Below are 20188 nucleotides of genomic sequence, written 5' to 3'. Positions count from 1 at the left end.
TAGGGGCGGGTTTAGCCTAAACCCGACCCCGCCCCGCTCCGGGTCGGGTTCAAACCCGCCCCGACCGGGTAGGGGCGGGGCGGGTACGGGTACTGCTGCCATCCCTAGAAGAGGTACACAATGGCATCTGCGGAAATCATCTTGGAGCAAGGTCTCTGCCAGAAAAGTTATCCGAGCCGGGTTTTACTGGCCGACCTTGCAGAAGGATGCTATCGACTTCGTGAAGAAATGTCAGCTATGCCAAATGCATGCTAACTTCTATGTCGCTCCCCCCGAAGAGCTCATCAGCATAACTTCTCCATGGCCTTTTGCAAAATGGGGGCTGGACCTACTCGGACTTTGTTTCCAAGCGCCTGGACAAGTAAAATACCTCATAGTGGGAGTAGACTACTTGACGAAGTAGATCAAAGCAGAGCCCTTGGCCACCATCACGGCTCAGAGAAGTCAAAAGTTCCTCTACAAGAATATCATTACCAGGTATGGAATTCCCCATTCCATCACCATGGATAATGGTACCCAGTTCACCGACTCTACATTTAAAAACTTGGTAGCCAGTATGAAGATCAAGCACCAGTTCACCTCGGTTGAACACCCACAAGTAAATGGGCAAGTTGAGGCAGCCAATAAAGTCATACTGAATGGATTGAAGAAAATGCTTCAAGATGCAAATGGGGCTTGGGTCGAGGAGCTCCCTCAAGTGTTGTGGGCCTATCGAACCACACCTCAATCAACTACTGGAGAAACACCCTTTCGACTTGCTTATGGCATAGAAGTCATGATACCAGTTGAAGTCAACGAGCAAAGTCCAAGGGTGAGGTTCTATGATGAGGTCGGCAATCTTAGGGCACATAGAGAAGAACTCGAACTACTCCCTGAAGTCCGAGAACAGGCCCAGATAAGGGAAGCAGCACTAAAGCAAAGGATGACGAACATGTACAATAAGAAAGTCATTCGTAAAAGCTTCGCCTCAGATGACTTGGTCTTGATTAGGAATGACATCGGCGTAAACAAGTCGGGTGAAGGAAAACTCGCTGCCAATTGGAAGGGGCCATATAAGATAATTGAAATACTCGGAAAAGGGTATTACAAAGTATCCGACTTGGATGGTACCAAGCTCCCTAGGTCGTGGCATGCCTGCAACATGAGGAGATATTATAGCTAGAAGCGAACTCCGCTCCCTGAGGATGTACTCTTTTTCTCGACTTCATGATTTTTTTTCCAAAAAGAGTTTTCCTGAAGAGGGTTTTAACGAGGCATTAAAGTGGGGACTAAGGGTTAAAAGTTGAAAATCTCTTAGTAGCTAAAACAACTTTTGTAAAAGTTATCTCCATCAACCAATAAACATTTACTTTATCTCTTCACAATTCCGTTATTACTATTATTATTCTATAAAACGCACTGATTTAAGCTCGAAAAAGCGTGAAAATCCCATGACCGACCTGAGTTTTCAGCGAGATAAAACGACGAGGTACAAGTCGGTATAAAGAGGTTACAAAAGACGATCATGATAACTCGGGAATAATATCACTAACGACTCACAAGTCGAAAAGCCTGAAATAAACAAAATGCATCACAAAAATAACTTAAATTATGAAAACAATTCAAAAACAAAATTGAATATGTAAAGTCAAAATAATGGAACACAAAAAGAGATACGAAAATCCCTCAAAGATGAAAGCGAAGGTTTTCCCAAAATTACACTACAAAAAGTATTTCGGAAAGTTCTAACTTAGAACAGTTCATATGACGAAAAACTTTTTTCATAAACCAGGAAGATCAAAACAACAAAGGGTTTTTCGTAAAAAGCCTTATAAAAAATCAGTCAACAAAAAATTATTTTTTCAAGCATAAAAAATGCCGGCAAACATACATAATCAAAATGTTTTGTTAAAAGGTCCTTATCCAAAAAGGGACCAGCAAAACAAATAAATTTTGTTAATGACCCTATTAAGGGACAAGTGTCAGAAACCACCACAGGAAACAAACATATAAAAATAAATTGTTCAAAAAGGGCCCACAAGTCGGGCCCTAGTAGCTAAAAATCATTGGAAACTGAGAAGAGGATTGGAGTCGTCAACAGGAGAAGAAATCGGGTATGCTGCAAGAGTCGGAAGGGTCTGAAGGATCTCTTCAGTGGTAGAGGTCAGAGCTTCGGCTGGTTGAGAAGAAGAACTCAGCAGAAATCCTTCCTGTTGCTCCACCTCACGAGGAGAAGACTCAACAATACGCTGCCCACGAGTCTTCAACTCGGAATTGGTCTCAAGACGAGGAGGAGAAACAATTGCCCCATCAATGACGACTTTGTCGGGATGGAGAGGTGAAAGGTCCAAGTCAGGAGCGATAACTCCGACTTGTTCCTTGAACACCCTAAAAGCCTCCTCCGAGCTCTCAACAATAGAATCCTCCAGGTCCTGATAGGCCTCTCAATTCAACTCCAGCTGCTTCTGCAGATCAATATTCTCAAAAAAAAGCCTAACATAATTTTGCTCTGCCTTCTCCTTCAGCCCCTCAGCCAGGGCACATTGGCCCATCAATTTTTTCTCCCTCTCCTGGAGTTGGGCAAGCTCCTCCTTCAACCAGGCATTCTCCCACTGCAGCCTCTTCTCCTCTTCTTGATACAAGACAATCCTCCCCTGAAGGTCCTCTATGGATTTTTGAAAAGAACTCAAGAGAGTTTTGTTGAGTATATCAAGAAGGGCAGTACAGACCCCAGCCGTCCGAATCCCCCCCCCCCCCCGTGCAAGAATCTGAAGATGGTTACATAAGGAAGCATCATCCATGGAGATTTGGCTAAAAAGAAGCATGTGCTTCCTTGTGAACTTCGGAACATCGAAGTTGGCCTCGGCAGCAGTGGAAGAACCAATCTTCGAGGTCTTTCGCTTCTTCTTTTCAGGCTCGGCAGAGGGCTGAATGGGTGGGGCAGGAGCAGGAGGAGGAATGGAAGAAGTATGAATATGGTTTACCAGAATAGGACGAGAGGAGGAGGTCCCTAAACCTGAATCTTGGAGAAGAGGAGTGCCAGAAGCTCCGACCTTTGCAGCATCAGCTCGAGCGCGGGCCTTCCTCTTCGCCTCCTGGACCTTTTGGTAAGCAGCGCTTGACCCGCTTTTCGCCATTTCTGAAAGAATGAGTAAAAGTTGATCAGCACACAAATCGGAAAAGAACACATTGCATGTCAGGAATTCATCAAAAGCAGCCACAAAGAAGCAAAAACTACCTAACTCGGTTTGAACGAAACTCGGAGGGCCAATGAGGAATTCTTAGTATCCAGATTTGGAGCTTGCCCCAGGCCTCTCGAAAAAACCCAAGAATGGCCTCATCTACCTCATCTAAGTCATCTAGGCTATATTTATCAACGGGAGAGGCCTCCGAGCAGTACAGAGAAAATTGGGGCTCGTTATTCTCGTTTCGGAAAAAGGAATGATGACCCTCTACAGCTTGGACCTTAAAGAAAAAGTTTTTAAAGTCATGAAAGGACTCGTCAAAAATGGAAAACACCTTCCGACCCTGAATAGCTCGAAAAGATACTCATTGCTGTGTGTTTTGCTTACTAAAAGGTCGGGTAAGGTGGAAGAGATAGAAAAAAGATTTTTAAGGAAGTCAGAAAGTCAAGCTCTTGGCTGACAAGTTGATAAATCTTCAGGAAACCCCAGGAATTGGGGTGGAGTTGGGTAGGAGCAACTCGGCAGTAGGACAAAACTTCTATTTCAAAATCAGAAAAAGGAAGGGAAACTCTGGGTGAAAAAGCAGTCGTACATAAAAAAGAAGTGGGACTCAGAATCATTAATCCTCCCACAACAAACCCGATCCTCAGAATCGAGGGCCACCAGTTCATATTTTGGTTCGTCAGCCTCAAGAATACAAATTCTATGATGGTTACGAAGCTCGGTTATAAAGTCAGTATCCACTAGAGGTTTTTCAATAAGTACAAAATCATCTACCCATCTCAAGAGTGTCTCAGAGATACGAGAAGACATTTTTTCAGCAATGAGGGAGTGTATATAAAAGTAATAAAACCTACAAGGAAAAATAAAATCATAAAAAAAACAGGGACCCCAAATATAAGACAGTTTCTTCCAAAACAAATAAGGAAAACAATCACTATGCGGCAAAAGAAGCAATTTTTGTAAAATAAACATGCAAAAATCCCAAAGCTTTGCACTACAAATAAAAGAACGATAAAAGCATAAACCTCCCTTATACACACAAGTACACCAAACAGAAATAAAGAAAATACGGTGAAAACAACGAAGGAAAGCAAGGTAAAAAGAAATAACCTTCTTTGTAAAATCACCAAAAGGAAGAGTTCCAGTAGCCGAGATGAAGCGCCCACGAACGAAAGGTCAAAGGAAGTTTTTGAGGGAAAGAGTGAAAGAGCAAAGGAAGAAACTTCGAAGAGAAGACGAAAGAAAACAAAGAAAGGAGAGGGAAAAGTATTTATAATATACTAGGGGCAAAACAGTAAAATGATGCTGTCAGTAAAGAAACACGCCGTTACCAATGTAACTGCTCCCCCACGAGTAAATGCAAGCCCCAAACGGACGTGACATTTGATTAGACGCGACGATTGATAAATTCAAAATCACGTCGGTTTTAAACTAAAATCACGTCGTTTTCCGACTTGAATAAACCTGGAGTTCAATTAATACTCGAATCCAACTCATAGCTAAGAGATCGGACTCGAGTAGGGGTACTGTTCATGCCCTGACCCAATACTATGGTCCAGGCTCAAGTAAACCAAAAAGGTCCAATCCAAAGGTTGTCCTTTACCACTCACTCGACCTCCTCAAAAAAGTCGGGTTTGACATAAGCTGGCAGATAACACTTATTCAAATAAGTAACTGCCCCCTAAAATCTCTCATCCACTTCTAGAAGAGATATCTCAATAACTCTAAGATAAAAGAACGGTTATCCACCTTCAGAAGTAGAACGACTCCAACGGTGGTTATTGGATCATTACCTATAAATACACTGACACACTCAGGTAAAGCTAAGTTCCAATACTCTCTGAACCTGCTTAACCCCTTACTAACTTAGGTATCGGAGTGTCTTTGTAGGTACCACCCCCCATTTTATTAAATACTCACAACTCGGACGACGGTTCCAAGACACAAACCAAGTCGAAAACCACACAGTTCTCAGATACAAACTAAGTCAGAAACCGCCTCCTTCTAACGTTTGGGCCTTCCATCCAAGTCCAATCTGTCTATTTCTGGTTACTCACGTGACAAAACCCAACATACAAATAATTAATAAATTTACAATAAAATAAATTGATATCTTTTTTTTTTAAATTAATATTACAGTTAATGCTAGGTTTATCCCGTATGGAAGGTGCCATCCTAATTGGAGTTCCCACGTTAAAGCCTTAAAGGCATTAGCCCTCTAAGCACATTTAAGGTTTTTTAAAAAAAAAATAGTTAAATAAAATTTTAATGAATTTTAAATTGGATGTTATTATAGAATATTATAATTTTTGTCTATTAATTAAATTGATATTAATTGATATTTTTATTAATAATAAGATATTATTTATTTATTATTTGATTTTTTTTATTTATTAGTCACCTATAAATAAATGATACCTTGAATCATATTAAACACAGCTATTATAAATTATTACAACAATATCTAAATATATATTTTATTTTTTTCATAAATTTTTATTATTTTAAAATCTTCGAGAAAAAATTTGTTTGAAAATAAAATATTCAATTTAAAGTTTTTTGGAATTATTTTAGATACTTACTTGAAAAATAAAATAATTTTCTCCAACTTTAAAGGTGTGACTAGAATAAATAATTTAAATATATACTACATGTTTAGGTACAAAAATATTACAGTTTCAATAAAATGAATTATCTTAATAATTAAGCATAATTGAAAAAAAAATGAGAATAATTTTAATTCTTTTTTTTGTTGTTGGAAAATCTAACATGTTGATCACATTCCAGCTGTACTCACGTGTGATTGTACTTTTTCCTAGAAAGAAGTTATATTAGTGGCATGACGAGGTGTCTAATTAAAGAAAGTAGGAAACAAGTAAATGAATGGAGACAAACAATAAAGGAAAAGGTTGATGTAAATGTTTGGCTAATTTTTTTTATACGAAAAAAATATTTATATTTTTGTTGAAAATAAAATTATTTGGTGTAATTATAAGTACGGTTGGTGAATTTTGAAGATAGAATGCCAATACGTAGATTGTGTGTTGGATACATGTCATTATTCTGGCAACACGTAAACTGCGTGTTGAACACGTATCAATATTTTGACCAACACACAAAGTACGTGTTGAACATATTTTTTATACATTCACAATACTATAATACATTTTAAATATCAATATTCAACCAAAATACTTTTTTTATTTTTGTATTAAAAATAATTTCTGTAAATATCTAGTGGTTTTCAATTATTTTAGTACACAAAACCAACTTTTTGTTTTAAGCAACATTTTTTTTTACAATTCGGATATGCAAGCAGGTTTAGTGATAGGATGATTTTAGTCTGATACGATGTCAAAGGTTTATGATTCTCGTAGTGGTTACTTGTGGCTCAAGAAGAAGTTTGGTTAGGATGACAAGGGAAATTGGTTTTGACTTTGTTGTCAACTTATTCCAAAAAACATAAATTTTTGACCTGACTTTGTCTTAGGTAGGGAGGTTCTGTCCAAGACTACTTTTTGTTTCCGAGGGGCATCTTGCCAATAGACAACTGTTCATGATGTTTTCTGGCTAGAAATTGATTGTTCATTATATTTGGAATTGTCTGAAAGTCAAGCTAGTTTGGCAAGTTTTGGAGATTTTTGATCAACCTCTGAATTTGATGAATTGGTTCTTGCTTCATAGTAAAGAGAGTCATTTAATATTCTTTTCTGGTCTATGGTGGATTTGACATTCCAAGAATAATAAGATCTTTCATCTGCACGAATCTTAGTCCTTAAATAAAATGACTAGTATGACTTTGTTCTTAGAAAAGGAGTTTCGAAATGTTTTTGAGTTGCAACGAGTTTTTATCCCCTCTACCATTGGTGGCTCATAAATAGGGGTGTTCATGGATCGGATCGTATCCGCAAATCCGTGGTAAATATCCGCATCTGATCCGAAAATTGCGGATACGATCCGATCGTCATATCGATCGGATCGGATAGGATCACCCTTTACGGATCGGATCGCGAATATCTGTTCTACATTCGCATATCCGCACAATAATAATTAAATATATATATATATATATATATATATATATATATATATATATATGTTTGATATTATATTTACTTGTTTGTATGTTTTAGTTAGTAATTATTATTCATATATTGTATTATTTTATTTTTGTTATTTAGAAAAAGTTTGATTAAAAATATTTTAGGAATATATAAATTTAAAAGTATAAAATAAATATTTTTTATTGAATTTTTTACGTAAAAATATGATTAAAAAGAGAAGGTTCAATTATGCGGATATATCTGATATCCGATCCGACACTAAAAACGCGGATATCATATCCAATCCGATCCGATGAAAATTGTGCGGATCGGATCGAATTTTCGGTCATATCTGATCCGATCCAATCCACGTACATCCCTACTCATAGATTTTTTTCTCGGTGGGTATTTTTAAGATTAACTATAATGCAAGTTATCCTGATACTGATGATCGTGTTGGTTTTGTCTATATTATCAAAGATTGGAATAGAAGTTGGCAACGAGATTGTTTAAAAATGATTAAGAGTTGTAATATTCTGCAAAAAAAAAAAAGTTATTTATTATTTACAAAATATATCTACTAGTTTAAAATTTGGAACAAAGAGATATTATTTATGTAACAAATTGTATGAATATCTTTACTCTTATCAATAATTTTTAAGATAATTTGTTGATCTTTTGGTGTTGAATATTTGGGACATCATATCTTAAAATTGATGTATTATTCTTCAGTTGATCTTAAGAATGCAAATACAATGACAAATAATCATGACAAAGATGATGATAATTTCTGTTATCCTGAAAAAAATTTGAGTAACATTTAATAGGATTCTCCTATTTCTTAAGCAGTTTTTTATTATTTATTTTCTCTTTTTTATTTGTTCTTTTTGTTATTTTTCAGTTAACAAAAAAAATCACACGAGTATCATATTTATTAAAGTAAAGATGTGTTTAGTGAAACTAAATCCCTAAACACAATCGGGTTTTTTTTATTATATACTCCAGTTTAAAATTAATTTTAAAATAAGCTAATTATATCTCAATTATATGAAAAATTACTTCTATACTAAAATTAATTAAAAAAACGTAGAATATATAACAAAAAGTAAAAAAAACTCAATAATATTTGAGCTTGTTTAAGTAAATTTTTATGAAATGATCTTTTCTATCAAATAATTTTTTAAAAAAAATTATATTTAAATATTTTATATAAAAATATTTTTTTATTTAACAATTATATTTAAATACAATAATATAAAAATATTTATTTATTTATTTATTATGTTAAAAATAAATTTTTAAATAAAAAATCTTTTCAAAAAGATTTAAATTATAATTTAAAAAAATATTTTTTTTATTTTTATTTTGTAATAAATTTATTTTTATTATTAAAATTTTATCAAACACATTAAACAAATAAAAAAAATATTTTTTAACAATTTAGTAACACCCAAACAAACTGTGTGTATTGTACTATAAAAAAAATAAAAAATTAATTGTGCCCAATTTGAAACTTTTACAAATTACAAATAAAACTACTACTAATTAATTTTTGTTGATATTTGATGAACGCTTTAAACAGAAATTATATCGTCTCAAAAATAAAAATGATAAAATCAGAAATCATATATATATTTTTTTTAAAGTCACATTATGGAACCGAGTTAAGTGTTTATTCTTGAATTAAACAACCATAACATTGTAAATTAAGCCAGCAATCAACTTGTTATGTTGACTAATGGTATCAAGTATCAACCAATTGAATAGACAGTTCTAAAGACTAATTTACAGTGAAATTATTGTGCAATAATAAACAACTAAATTAATTTTACATTGTACATAATTGACTAAAGACAGGTCTTTTATCATAATAATAATAAGGAATTACAACATTTCTCCCTGAATCAAATTACCAACTTCCTTCCTTGGACATCTTCAGAAAGTGGCAGAGAGTGATATTTGGAAGCTGAGGAGAACCCCTTTTCTTCTTCTTTATCTTTGTCATCTTTGATGACTCCACACCACCATTCATATCTGTCACTGTATCTGAGGCCAAGTTGTAGAACTACCACCAACAAAAATTAAGATTATAAGCTTCATGTACACTTACAAGAGTATAAATGGTTTCACGAGCAGCGACAGATCCAAAAAATTTTAGAAACGGCAGCAAATATAATGCATATATATAATGAGAAAAAGATTTAGATAACAATATAATAAGGATGCAAAAAACCATGATTGGTATCACTAATGCTTCTTTTTTGTCATTTTCATGAAAAACTTCCCAAATTTTCAAGCATAGAAGGCGAATTGAAATTTCAACAATAACATGGAGAGCAGCATATCTGATATTACCTCACAAACACCATGCAGTAACAATCTCCTAAAAGGATCCTGAATTTGCAGCTCAAGAACATCTCCATCCGAGCTTTTCGTTATAAACGTCCGTATACATTCCTTAAGAAGATAGAAAAGAATAAAAAATATGTTTCTATGTAAATTGCAAGATATATTTTTTATATAAAAGTTAATCCCTTTTCTTGTGCACAATGGTGATTTACAGGTTAGAAGGGGGTAATTAATAATCAAATATGTACCTCATAACCCTCTATGAGTTCGGAAACAGAGCTGCGTCGAAGTGCCTCTCTTGTTCGACAATCAACTCTATGCCAACCATTCAATACTGCCAACTTGTCAGCATCAACACGGCCTTTCCTCTTGTCTAAAGAGTTTTCGAAAGCATGGATCATATTGACCTATCGAAACATATGAAACCTATAGTGAGATGTTTGTTGGCTGTCTCTACATTACATTCCAACATAACCAAACAAACTCAAGTGCCAACCAATAGTTAGCAATTGGCACTCTAAACTAACTTCAATTCTCATGGCTCATGCGCACACATAGCAGAACATAAACACTAAAACACACCATGTAAGCACATTCGTTGCAGATATAAACTCTACGATACTAAAAATTGTAAAAGATACCTAGATCACAGAATAACTTCTAAAAGGATATATTTAGTACCAAAAGCAATAATTCACTGTAAAGCTTCTTGAATTCAATTATAGGTGCATGGAATTATCTTCTTAAACAGTAAAAACGTTTCAAGGAGTTTAAAAATAAGAGAAGCAAATATAACCTCTTTATCCATGTCTATATTCCTGAATCTGTCCCACTCTTCCACATTAGTCATGGAAAATGTTGAAGGTGGAACTTCTTCACCTGTGAAATGAACCCGATCGTCATTTTTTAAAATGAAAATTAATCCAGTCATTACTTATACTAAAGAAACATTGAAAGTTCAAAAATTAAAACGCTCTTAGGTAATGACTTTTTCTTTTTGGGCGGGTTTGGGGTATCACAGGAAGCATGCAACAAAACTAAGCAACCAAAGTTTCAGGAAAGATGCCTCAGATAATTTACCCCATGGTGGTGGAGCAAACAAGCCTCTGATTTCCTCCGCATTTAATCGTGGAACCAGTTCCATCAGGAGACGATCGTTTAACCACCTACGGGATCTTCGATTTGTAACCTGAAACAGGTAAGACTAGTCTCAGCCTCTCAGGTTGATTAAAAATCTAATTAATAGAATGGAGAACTTGCTGCTTGTAATTGTTATAAGTTATAACAGCCAAAAGTATTCAGTTCACATAATGACATAACCAAGTTTGCAAAATTCATATCAACAATTGTAAACATAGCAAATGCACATTGCACCAATATATCTAAAAAAGGGAAATTGTTGAAGTACCTAAAGTCTTAGAAGAATCAGTTAAAACAAATGATACCAAGACACATTCTAAGTGACAAATTCAATTTATAAACCAATCTGTAATACCGACTTTTTTCATTTAAACCACTCAGTCATGAAAACACCATATTGCAAATTTATATTCAAACGGGGGTGATGAATTTTCTTCAGTCCAACCATAAACATAGACAAAAAGTGGATAGCATTAATAAGCTTCTCAGCTGCATTCATAAAATGCATTGCATAGAAAAATACCAATGAAATTGAAACACCAATGCATCTTGTTTCACACCATACAGTATAAGTAATATAACAATATTTGTTTAAAAGAAATAAGGCCATTTAAGAAAATTAAGAATTGTATTTTTACAAACATAAGCATTAGAGTTGTAAAAGCAGTAACAACACTCAAAATATTATCATCAATGAGTTCTGTGCATAAAGGAACAACCTTTCCAGTCAAGCTCTCAAGGAACTCAATCTTCTTCTCAATTGACATCCCACCAGATTTTCCACCATCTCCTGTTCATAACAAAATAGAACAAATTCAAAATCCATCTGAAAAAAAAAAAATCAATCTTTTTCCTCTTCTAAAAAAAGCTTAAAACTTTGAGGATAAGCTTGAGCTGAATTAAATGAAAAAGGATAAAAGGGGTACCTTTAGAAGGGTCAATGAAAGGAGAAGAGAGAAGAAGCTCTTGTTCTCGGTGAAGAACCATGGCTAGAACTAGAAGATCTAATTAATCAAATTTTTGGAAGCAATTGAATTGGATTGGATTGTGTGAACTTTTTTGGGAGAAGGATAAGTATTTAAATACTAATTGTAAAAATTGAAACTTTCAACAACACACAAGAAGAAGAAGAAGAAAGATCACAAATCAGAGATACAAATTGTGTTGATATGAAAAAGGGAAAGAATATTCTTTTGGATTTGTGTCTTTTCTTCTTAGATTCTTAATTCTTTTCCTCAGTGACGACGGTGTCGGGTGTTCTCTTCTTCAAGGGTAAGTAATGGGCCGATCCAAGCCCATTAATAATATTATTGGGCTTTATTGGGCCTAGTGTACAGATTATTGGGCTAGGAATATGAAAGTTTCAGTGGCTACACTACAAAACAAACACTATCGGCAGAGGCACCTGAAAAAAGTTTCAAGTTTCATTCTCCGTTCTCCTACGACAGCGGTGTACGGCGGGGATTTCACGGCAGCAACCAGTCTCTCCTTTTCTCCGGCAACCACCAGCAAGGTACGAGGCGCAACAAAAAAAACTTTTTGTTTCCTCGAAAAAATGGATATTTTTGCGAACCAAAAATTTTGCTCTTGATCCTTTTAATTCTTAATTTACAAACTTTGCATAATTCGAATGACTCGTGTATATGAGTTTGAAGTAAATTCTAAGAAAATTGATAAATTCGCAGGGTAGGTTATTGTATAGATAGAGTGAGGAGGAGATGAACCCTAACCATAATCCACAATCAAGCGATGGAGGGAGGCATGATGACGATACTGCACTCACCGAGTTTCTTGCTTCGTTAATGGATTATACTCCTACGGTTTGTTTCATATCTATGCTTGAGCTCTTTCATTGGAATTGTTTCATAAATTTGATTGAACATTTGAACCAACCGTTTCGTCTTCTTCTCAGATACCTGATGAGTTGGTGGAGCATTACTTAGCCAAGAGCGGATTTCAGTCTCCCGATCTTCGATTGTTAGTGCCTCCTCCCTTGTTACAGATTTGTTCCTTTTTTGTTTATGTGTGAGTTTAGCTTTGATGTTTTGACATTGTCAACTAATCTATATAGGATTAGGAATCGCCATATTAGAGCTGATTATAGAGAATAATGGTCCAATTTAATCTTTGGTTATAGGCTCAAGTTAGGATAGTGAATCAGATGTAGGATTGTCCTATAGCTAGAGGTAGAGGTAGGCCTAAGAAAAGGTTAGAGGAAATTTTAGAGGAGATTAAAATATAAATGGTTTAAAGTCATATATTTGTATGATCATTCAAGTGATAAGCATAAGAATCAACCATATTTGGTTGTGACTATTAAAATTGAAGTCTTTTACTTAATTATCCTTTATTTTCAATACTTATGGACTAGGCTTCGCTCGAGATGATAGTGACCAGGCATAAGCATATAATACTTGTAGTAAGTATTTTCGGCACCAATGTTAATTATATGAGTTAGTAGAAGCCTGTGTCAGAATATATAAGGAATGAGCAATAGCAGATTGCGTTGCTTCGCTTGTCCTCAACTTGTATGCAGTATCCCAAACCATGCCATGCTTGCAGAAATCTTTATTGGTTTGTTGTGAACTTATAATATAGCTAAATTTATCCTTCCGAATCCGTAGTGGATTCAACATTTTCTTCCTTTTTTTTTCTTTTTAAATTATTGTTGATATTTATTCCTACAAAAGTTGGATTCTTAGCCCCCTGTATTTGTTGTTTGATTGCAAATGTGGATCACTATTTCAGGACTAGATTGGTTGCTGTTGCCACTCAGAAGTTTGTTGCAGAAGTTGCGGGTGATGCACTTCAGTATGTTTCTTCTTTTTCTTTTTTCTTTTTTTTTTGTCATAATCTGTTTATAATTACCCATAAACCATTGGATATAAGTTGTTCATGCATGTGAGTGATGTTGGTCAGTACATGATGGATACTATTTTTCTCTCTTAATAAATGTGTATTCAAGGTAGTTTATAGGATAACACATGGGAAAAGAGCCTGTGCTTTCATCTCCTTTTCTGTTGTGGTCCATAGATATATACACACTAGAATGAGGGCACATCATGATAAGAAGAATGTAAATCCGAAATTCAATATAAATTATGTTGTTGACTATTACTCTCTAGAACTCTGCTTGTCCTCACTTCTAGGTGTACTTGTAGGTGGCTTTGTATTTGAATGCTTGTATCTTTGTCAATGTTTGTTGGTTTTCTTAGTTTAATGGTTATGAGATATGACAATGTGCTTCATCTTTAGTTTCTTATTCTGCATATCTTTTGCATTACTATATTGGCATGACATTGTGACTAGAGTTTAACTGTAGGCACTGCAAAGCAAGACAAGCAACAATTCCAAAAGATAAAAGGGACAGGCAGCAGAAGGTTCTGGAAGCTTTTATTCTGGTTTTGTTTATATTCTACATACACTCGTCTTGTCTTTAGCACTTACATTTTTTTTTAACAGGATAAGCGCCTTGTTTTGACGATGGAAGACCTAACAAAGGCGCTGCACGATGTAAGAATTGTTCTGTATATTTAAATTGACTGTCAAGTTTTCCTCATTAATATGTCATAATACATACAATCTGTTATCCATATTTTTTAAGCTTTACACAAACCTTCAGTCATTTTGAATATCTACTCAGGTTGTATGTTGAGTATGGGAGAGGTTAAGTCTTCCAATTGACGTAGCAAGTTATATGCATTGGAGCATATTTATGTCCAAGTTCATAGATATTAGTATTAGTAAAATGATGGGAATAATTTGTGTCTAAACTTAACGAGATTTGCTTAGAAAACTGGTAGAGGAGGAGAAGATACAGGTTGAGGCCAAGCTAGATTGGCTCATATATGCATGATCTCGAAATTAAACAATATGAACATTGTTTATAAGCTTCTTCAGGGAATAATATTAAACTGTACATCTGAGCTAGGGTATTTGACGATTAAAACATCTTTCATCTTAATCAATTTTACTAAATGCAGATACAGTAATATTTCCTTGCATTTAATCGGTATGATATCTTGTATGAACAGTATGGGGTGAATGTGAGGCACCAAGAATATTTTGCTGACAGCCCTTCTACTGGAATGGATCCTGCTACTCGAGACGAATGACTCCATGTTTAATCAGGTTTAGGTTTCTACATTCTCATAGTAAGTAATTCCATATGAGTTTGTGGAGTTGAGTCTATTCCATTTATATGCTCTTGGTTTCTAGATTTGTATTATATACCTAAGGTCATGTTCCATTAAGCCCATTTTGTTTAATATTACATTGGATAAATGTTGCTGTCTGTTGAACATGTGTATCATCCCATGGTTATAACTAATGATAGTGTGGTTATGCAGGAATGGCAAAATTGCTGGTGGAATGAATTTTATGAAACACAAGCCTATAACATTTCCATGGAAACACCAAAAATACTGCAATTATTCGCTACTGACATCACGGTGCATGTAATCAATTGTGAACTAGATTAGCAATGAACTTTCCTACTCTCTTTTTTTAAGGAAAAAAAAGTAACTTTATTGTATCATTTCCCCTTGCCCTTTTTCTTTCCTTGGAATTAATCTTTAGTCACAGCTGAAATGAATATGCTTCTCTTCCTAATTATTGTTGTGCCTAAAAATTCATCAAGTTCAACATCTCAGGAGTTCATTAAGTTCACTATTAACCGCTCATCCTAATAATCGGTGTATGTAAAATTTCACCTAATGCAAGATCTCAGTTTATTATAGTCCTTGACTATTGTGTAAATTATAAGTTGGATTGTTATATTTACACCCATTTAGCAACAACCATTCTGTCTGAACCCTGAAGACACTGCTCCGACTTATAAAAAAATGCATGCGTTGCTTAATACACGTTTAATATATATTTTGTATTTATTTTTTTTACTATTTTGTATTCTAATATATATTTAATACTATATTTGATTTGGTAACTAATTTGTGTACAAAAATAAAATGACGAACTTTAGGATGGAATTAGAGTAGCAATTATTTAAAAGCTTAAATAACAAAGTAAATATAATCAAATATTATTTACATACATCTGGTTGAAAAGTAATGCATCACCTCACCGAAATGGGACTCTGGGAATCAATTACATAACCAAATATTTGAAAGCATATACTTGGGTCAATTCCCTTTTTAGCTCATAACACAAGTTAACTGATTGAAAATGCATTTGGTATAGTACATTCTACGTCATCAACCTCCGGACCATCTCACAAGACATCATGTAAAACTAAGATTATAACATTAGAAAGAAAATTAATTTTACAGCAATTTCCATGTAAATGGGAGAAATATCTAAACCTCAAAAATGATTATCTCAGCGTATGCAGGACAAAGTTAACTTGGCTATAGAAATGCATTTGAGAAATTTTACAAAGTGCAGCATACATGAATCATCTTCAGAATACGTCCTCTCAGAGTTGAATCATATTCTACAATTGGAAGCTGAAAAGGAAGTAGAACATATCTAAGAGCGAGAAAGCCAGAATCAAAATAAAGTACACCGTCCGATCAAAGTGTGTACTTACTACAATATACAAACTGGTTCAGATCAAGAGTAATTCTTCCTTGTTTTGCAGTATCAAATGAATTAAACAGATTCCTGAAAGACATAATAGAAGGTCCTTATCAGTGAAATGAAAGTTCAACACTAGGTCAAATAAAAATTGCGTGGAAAATATTGCTTTCTGGCTTTTCTCTGAATATATATACCTTGCTGATTGTAAGAATATACAAAGTGATATGAAGACATCCAGTCTAAACTTCCCACTTTTACTTTGATCAAAGCTCTGAGAATAATCAAAGAGAAACATTTGAGCATGGCCTTCTAAATGGCAATGTTGCATAGATGAGAGGCCTACTATGCAGTTGTAAGCAATCAAACAAGGACTAAATAAATTTACATGCTAAACACATTGCATTATTTCTTTCTCCATCTGACTAATAAAGCATTTTCAACTTATTATCCCAAGAAAGGAGCATACAGAAATTAAGGCATGGATAATAGTAGTGTAAACAAACATTGAGAATTGAGATAGTTTTGGCTTAACCACTAGTCGTCAATGTGATGTGCAACTTCTCCAGGATGATTTACTACACAATTAAACTATGACGATGCCTTACCGCACAGGCAGAGTAAAATGCAGGAGAATCCAGCGTGAAGCCAATCTTTACCAATGCCTGGAAACAGATTCGGCAAAGTTATTTAGAGTTGCATCCAACATTACACATAAACTACGCAACTCAACATTTTGTTGATACAGCTTGGGAAGTACTAATAAGAACCATAAGCTCGTCTGGCTAAGCAAAACCAGTGACACAATAAACAGAACATCTTTGAAATCATTCTTAAAATATACCTCAAAAACGTCATCAAGGACAAGAAAGCCACGACCCCTGCATCAATGAACCGAACAAGAAGTGTTATACTGCAGAACCAAGTGATCAGCCAAGCAGTGGATCTTTAAAACTAAACTTGTTCCGGTATGACCACAGAATTATACTGACAAGCTAGAGTTTAGACATAAGCTATATAGGCCACAGCGATATCGATCCAAAATAAGCATGAACAAATTGATTATAAACCTTTCATGTCGTTAGTTTCTTTCCTATAAGATCATTCACAATGTAATTGCCTACAATAATATCACTCGAAACTACATGCAAGATAAAGTTCTGAAAACAAATAAACAGAATGGAACAAAAGCATATAAATAAACCAATCACCTCTCAAGATCAGAAAATGCATGTTGAACCTGAAGAGCCATTTATAGTGGTTATTAGAACCAACGTACTTAATATCAAATATAGGTTAATGACAATAAACTCACATATCAAATGCATAATAGAGAAACACTAACCTTAATAAGGAACTTGTTGAGTGCAACAAATTCTAGAGCAAACCATTTACGAGTAAGTTAGAGTGAGGTAGAACATGTTTCAATTCTACTATAAACAAACTCCAACAAATAAAGTCCCATATATGAAAGAACACTACTTTCCAAATTTCAAGATAGTATTTGATTATTGATGTAAATCTCAGCTTCTTTTTAGAGCATAGTGCGTTAAGCATAGAGTGCAATGGGCATATACCTTCAAAGCTCATAGTACCATTCCTATCAAAATCATACATCCTACACAATTATGAGAACAAAAAACAAGAAAGGAATTAGATTATGAATGGAGAAAATTGAAACATAATAGCATTTGAAACACAGAAATTGGATATATGAACTTGATCATCTGCTCAACAACTGAGAGTGGAAATTCCAGGTTTCCAACCGCTAAAGCACTCTGATTATTCAACCAACAAGGGGGAAAAAAAGTTTTTTTTATTAAATCACAAAACAATATCAATTGAATTCAAAGTTTAAATGGAAAAATAACAATAATAAAAAATAACAATAAAAAAAGGACCTTGAGTTGGGGAGCAGTTATGGTTCCAGTTTTGTTAGAGTCAACTCTGTCGAACCATTCACGAATCATAGCGTTGTTATTGTTGTTGTTGTTGTTCTCCATTTCAGTTTCAGTTTCACTGATTCATTCATTCAACCACTGCTTCTTTTTGCTTCCTTCTTCCACCTCGTCTTCTGATTCTGATGAAAACCAAATCGATAAATTGAAGGGTCTACCGTGAGGACCATTTTAGAGTACACACCTTAACCCATTCTTTTTTTTGTTTGGTCAGCTAATTCCTTTCACAAACAAAAAGGGCCCAATGGGCCTTCCTTTCACAAACAAAAAGGGCCCAATGGGCCAAGGCCCATTAACAATATTTTATGGAGAGTCACTTCAATTACAGAAATGATGGCCAAGTCCAAAAAAAAAAAAAAAAAAAGAAATGATGGATAATTTAATTCTTTTTCTCAAGCGATGTTGTCAATTTTTCTTACACCCATGGTTTCTGTTATTTTATTATTTGGAGTAGTGTAAAATTGCAAGGTTTTGAAAACCGAACCGGTAATAAAACCGTTTTAGTTATTAGTTTATTGGTCTAATCGGTTCAACTATGATTCAATCGAAATAACCGTTTTATAATAAAACGAATAAATAAAATAATGATAGCAAGGTTCCATATTAACTAACAACAATTATTCAAAATTTGTTACAATAAAGAATAAAATCATAAAAAGATGTATTATCTTCTACATTCCAATCAAAGAAAATATCTAATATGTTTTTTTTCCAAAGGAAAAAATAGAAAATAAATTAGAGAAAGAGCGAGAGACTATTCAACGTCACTGTTTCACAGTAACTTCACAACCGTTTTATTTGCAAAACAAGGTCATTTACAACATGAACTAATACTATAAAAAAAAATGAAAGCTTTCATAGCCAACTAGATAGAATTGCTTGCATATTTAGAAAAGGGTAATCACCCAAATTTTGATTCAAAAAGAAATAATTTGGTTTTCAAAAGTATATACATTGTTCTATCTGACATATCTCTAAAAGAAAAGAATAAACTACTCTACTTACTAGTTACTATCATATGTCACAAAATTTGATGTCTTCTATCTACCAATATGCAACAATAACTAACAAAGGCTATGGGATCAAAGGCATACAAATCACTACGACTTAGTGAGGGATAGGAGTGCACAAGACCCGGTCCGACCCGAAAATCCGGACCGGACCCGATGACTTCGGAGCTAATTTGGTCCGACTTCGTTACGGTCCGGTCAGACCCGAGGTTTCAATAGATGGCCCCGATTATTTATTAAATCGGGTTCGGGCCAAGTCTCGGGTCACCCAGATCCGGCCCGTTGGACCCGTGTAGTTATTTGCTACTTAATATTTTGTTGTTATTGGTTGATATGACACTATAAATTATTATTATTATGTTAATCTTGTGTTGGTTGTTAACTTTGTTTTAATTGTCTTTTGAACTTTGAATGTTTAATGTCTAATTAATATAATTATTATTATGAAACTTTAAATTATTATTATTAGATTATAAATTATTATTATGCGAATGTTGCATTGTTATGGAATAATTATTTTTCAAAATTTAGAGGTTCAAAAGATGTAGAATCTAATTTTTGGTGATGTCGTGATAAAGTTGATCAAGACCCGGGCTTCACCCGGTCTAGACCCGGCTTAAGTGTGGCCCGAAATTAACACGATTTCATCGGGTCTAGGGTCGGGTAAGGGTCTCATAAATAGACCCGGTCATTATTTAGGGTCGGGTTCGGGTCACGACGAACCCGACTTCACCGGTCCCCATGTGCACCCCTAGTGAGGGATATGAAAGAATATATTCACACATCAACAAACAAAATTACGAGCATCAACAAGCAAAATTTCAGACATTCAATTTAAAAAAAAAACTAAAAAGTTAATTTTTAAAGTGGGTCACAAGATTTATATCCTTAATCATCATAGGGCCAACCTCAGAGAGAAGGTCCAAGCATGGTGGTAGAATCTCTTTGGAAGCAGAGATTGAGCCACACTAAATCAATAGGAGCAG

The 20188-nt window shown here is 34.5% G+C and overlaps 3 protein-coding genes across 5 annotated transcripts; 1 reads left to right on the top strand and 2 right to left on the bottom strand.

Annotated features, from left to right (window-relative positions):
• Positions 1-8860: 8860 nt before the first annotated feature.
• On the bottom strand, positions 8861-11948 carry LOC107626054 (R3H domain protein). Its single transcript, XM_016328832.3, has 7 exons — positions 11626-11948; positions 11419-11489; positions 10640-10748; positions 10356-10438; positions 9808-9966; positions 9566-9667; positions 8861-9275 (listed from the first exon to the last, which is right to left on the bottom strand). The coding sequence occupies exons 1-7, from the start codon at positions 11684-11686 to the stop codon at positions 9120-9122; spliced, it is 741 nt and encodes a 246-aa protein (XP_016184318.1). The 5' UTR covers positions 11687-11948; the 3' UTR covers positions 8861-9119.
• Positions 11949-12064: 116 nt separating this feature from the next.
• TAFII15 (TBP-associated factor II 15) lies at positions 12065-15437 on the top strand. 2 transcript variants are annotated; one of them, XM_016328836.3, is made up of 8 exons: positions 12065-12212; positions 12385-12519; positions 12612-12676; positions 13448-13510; positions 14022-14079; positions 14162-14212; positions 14734-14853; positions 15049-15437. In XM_016328836.3, the coding sequence occupies exons 2-7, from the start codon at positions 12418-12420 to the stop codon at positions 14812-14814; spliced, it is 420 nt and encodes a 139-aa protein (XP_016184322.1). In that variant the 5' UTR covers positions 12065-12212; positions 12385-12417; the 3' UTR covers positions 14815-14853; positions 15049-15437. The 2 variants fall into 2 exon arrangements, with proteins under 2 accessions (XP_016184322.1, XP_016184323.1); XM_016328837.3 differs by having other exon boundaries at positions 12077-12212; positions 14734-14830.
• A 398-nt stretch (positions 15438-15835) lies between these two features.
• Positions 15836-18337, bottom strand: LOC107626055 (uncharacterized). 2 transcript variants are annotated; one of them, XM_016328834.3, is made up of 10 exons: positions 18136-18337; positions 17954-18012; positions 17812-17852; positions 17580-17611; positions 17446-17474; positions 17079-17115; positions 16843-16899; positions 16432-16508; positions 16248-16321; positions 15836-16164 (listed from the first exon to the last, which is right to left on the bottom strand). In XM_016328834.3, the coding sequence occupies exons 1-10, from the start codon at positions 18235-18237 to the stop codon at positions 16145-16147; spliced, it is 528 nt and encodes a 175-aa protein (XP_016184320.1). In that variant the 5' UTR covers positions 18238-18337; the 3' UTR covers positions 15836-16144. The 2 variants fall into 2 exon arrangements, with proteins under 2 accessions (XP_016184320.1, XP_088360149.1); XM_088504023.1 differs by having other exon boundaries at positions 15939-16164; positions 16248-16508.
• Between the last annotated feature and the right edge of the window lie 1851 nt (positions 18338-20188).

The sequence above is a fragment of the Arachis ipaensis genome, chromosome B2 (genome assembly GCF_059453495.1).
Source record: "Arachis ipaensis isolate K30076 ecotype BB chromosome B2, ASM5945349v1, whole genome shotgun sequence".
In the NCBI taxonomy this organism is placed as follows: Eukaryota; Viridiplantae; Streptophyta; class Magnoliopsida; order Fabales; family Fabaceae; genus Arachis; species Arachis ipaensis.
The sequence above is the reverse complement of the archived record's forward strand: the minus strand, read 5'-3'. Positions and strand labels throughout refer to the sequence as shown.